The sequence below is a fragment of the Chinchilla lanigera genome, unplaced genomic scaffold (genome assembly GCF_000276665.1).
Source record: "Chinchilla lanigera isolate Chin_1 unplaced genomic scaffold, ChiLan1.0 scaffold00020, whole genome shotgun sequence".
Taxonomy (NCBI): Eukaryota; Metazoa; Chordata; class Mammalia; order Rodentia; family Chinchillidae; genus Chinchilla; species Chinchilla lanigera.
In genome coordinates this window covers 3,852,248-3,855,148 of record NW_004955421.1, presented here as the reverse complement: position 1 = coordinate 3,855,148, position 2,901 = coordinate 3,852,248, and the positions used below count along the sequence as shown (strand labels likewise).

The window sequence follows — 2,901 nt, the reverse complement described above, 5'->3', positions numbered from 1 at the left end:
AAGAAATACATGAAAAAAGGATTCTGAAGAATAGATTCTGTGTAGAAGGAAAAAAGGAACCACTACTAGTATCTGCAGGGAGATAAAAAAGTTATGTAATAATCACAGAGAAACCCAGATGGTGGCCCATGCCTACAATCCCAGCCCTTGAACAGCTGAGACAGGAGGACTGCCCTGAGTCCAAGGCCAGTCTGAACTAGAATGTAGCAAGACTCTGTCTCAACAAAACAAAACAAAACAAAATCAAATCATGACAGACAAAATGGAGTACTATAACAAAGGAATTCTCACAAATAAAATAGAACTCTTGGAGAAGTCAAAGATTGATATAAGAATTAAAAAACGAAGAAGAATTGGAAGTTGAGGTGAGGAAATATTTTAGAAACTGGAGCAAAAAGGACAAAAAGATGGAAAGTAGGAGATACGTGATTTGAAAAATAAGAGACTATATCACACAGACCAACACTAAAGACCAATATTTGAATAATATGATTAAATAAATAGAAAAGAAAGAGAAAAAATAATCTATAAAGTAATTTAAGATCATTTCCCAGACTCAAAAGTTTGAGTGTTAAGACTGAAAGAACCTATGAAGTATCCAGTGAGATGAATGGGGATACATCAATACACATTATTTTGTAATTTTGAAACATGGAGGAAAAAGAGAACATTCTTCAGCTTTCTAAAGATAAAAAAGATGTCGAATTAAAAAGTTCAGTAATGGGATATTTTGTGAATTCTCAATGACAGTACTGTAAGGTAGAGATAATTGGAATAATAACTTCAAAATTATAAAGGAAAACTATTTCAACCCAGAATTTTTATACCCAGACAAACTAGCATAATAAGGGTGAAGGTTTCCAGATAAAAATGATCTCAAAAAATTTATCTGATGATGCATAAAAATTTGAGGGGTTAACAACAGTAGCAATCACACATGCTATTTACAGATATGAACTCAGGTACCAAAATAATTAGCTAAAAGACATAAAATCATCTCTCTGGGGAGATATTCAGGTGAGAGGGAAAGAGGTAACTACTCTTAACTGTGCCAATGTGTAACTGATAAAAGTATAAAAGCAAAAGCAATAATTTTAAAAAGATATATCGATATTACTGTTTTGAAGATTATAATTAAAGAGAGAAAAGTGTGATAGAATTTCTAAGATGCTTATGAAAACTAATGAAAAGCAGTCAGAGTGTAGAGACCCTTTTCAACCTCCCACTCCTTCACCAATACCTTGGTTTGCTCTTCTTGATGTAAGAAAGAATTTAAGAAGTGGAGACTCTTTGAAATTGGGGGGAAAATGCATCCTAGAAGAAGTGGCATGGATCTTTCTTAAATATAGAATTAGGAGATAGGAAAAGCATTGAAGGAAGGATATGCAGTCTCCTTAACAGTGAAAGATCTAAGGATGTTTGGGAAATACTAAGTAGCCTCAATTATTTGGAGATTATCAGAGGTCCCCAAACTTGTTCATTGTTATAGTCACCTAAGGAGCTTCTAAAAATTCTGATGCCCATGACATATCCCATACTAATTACGGCAGAGTAAGGGTCAGACATTAGTATTTTTAAAATAGCCCCAAGTTTGAGAACCAGTGGAGTAACCGCTGCACTAATGAGGGCAACTAGAGGAGTGGGGTAAAATTGTGAAGAGTAGTTTTAAACGCCTAGCTTCTGAATGTGGTCTCTAGCGGGCAATGAGAAGTCCCTGAAGGCTTTTGTACCGGAAGTGATGCAGCACATTTGGGTGAGGGTTAATGCAGGAAAGAAATCGGACAGAGGGAGAAGATTCTAGAAGCCAGGAGACCAGTGGCTGGATTTGTATCACCTGACTCATGGTGATCACTGCAGACAAGGACAAGGGCCTGTGTGTATCAGGTATACCCTTGGGTCCTCCCGGGGTTTGGACCTCAGGGTGGTGTCTCCCCACCCCGTGTGTCTGGCGTGGCGGTCTTCCAGCAGGACATGAGAGCCACCAGGAGGCAGTATAGGCGGAAGCGTGGCCCGGGGGAGAGCGTGGGCTTTCCTCTCTGGGTTGGGTCCCCTTGCGGGTATCAAAGGCCCTTGTTCCAGAGAAGCTGTGCCCACGGAACGGAGTGGTGGTGGTGGAACGGAGTGGTGGTGGTGGTGGTGGGGTGCCCACTCTCCTATTGGGGATATAGGAGCCAGGGGTCGTCCTAACCACCCCTGACTGTTTTGGTCTTCACTGTCCTCAGGACGTGGAGGAACAAGGTGAGCCCCTCTTTTGGTTCGAGTTTCTGCTTGGGGTGAGAGGTTTCCTTGCCATGGACCCAGCCGCGAACCTGGAGACACCCGAGACACGCGAGGCCCGGCTGCCTTCTTCCACCCTGACCCCGCACGGGGCCCAGGGCGAAGAGGCGACCTCACAGTGAGTACCGAGGCTCGCTGCAGGGCCCGAGGCAGCCGCGAAGTGGGAGCGGAGGGGCCGCGCTTTGTTGCAGGGAGACCTGGAGGAGGCAGGATCGCCACGCCGAGCCCTCCGCCGGTCGCGGTCCTGGTTTCCCGGGCCGCCGCGGGGCGAGTCCACGGCCGCCGCGACCCTTGGCCCGGGGCGTGCGCGCGCCTCGTGGGAACCGTCTCGAAGCACCCCTGTTCCCGAGGCGGCCCGGAGCCAGCCCATTGGAGCCCTCGTGTGCATAATGTGAGACACCGAAACGCCCCTTCCCAACACGGTGACAAACACCCCCTCCCACCCAGCGGCGACGAGCACGTGACAGTTTCCAGCGCTCGCAACTACGCTTAAACTTGGACTGGGTCTGCGGCTGCACTCGCCGGGCGCCGAGGTTCGGCGCCCCCGTCCCGTTCACCATGGCCGAGGAGTCGAACCACGGGGAGCAGGGGCTCCCGCGCGCGGCGGCCGCCCCGCGCCGCCCC

General features: G+C 46.9%; 1 protein-coding gene across 1 annotated transcript in view; it reads left to right on the top strand.

The window, feature by feature from the left end:
* Positions 1-2,262: 2,262 nt before the first annotated feature.
* The window catches only part of Trank1 (tetratricopeptide repeat and ankyrin repeat containing 1), a 145,377-nt gene continuing 144,738 nt past the window's right edge, over positions 2,263-2,901 (top strand). The window contains exon 1 of the mRNA XM_013513765.1: positions 2,263-2,395. Coding sequence (XP_013369219.1) covers positions 2,292-2,395 — 104 coding nt within the window. The 5' untranslated portion in view covers positions 2,263-2,291. The remainder of the gene's footprint in view (positions 2,396-2,901) is intronic.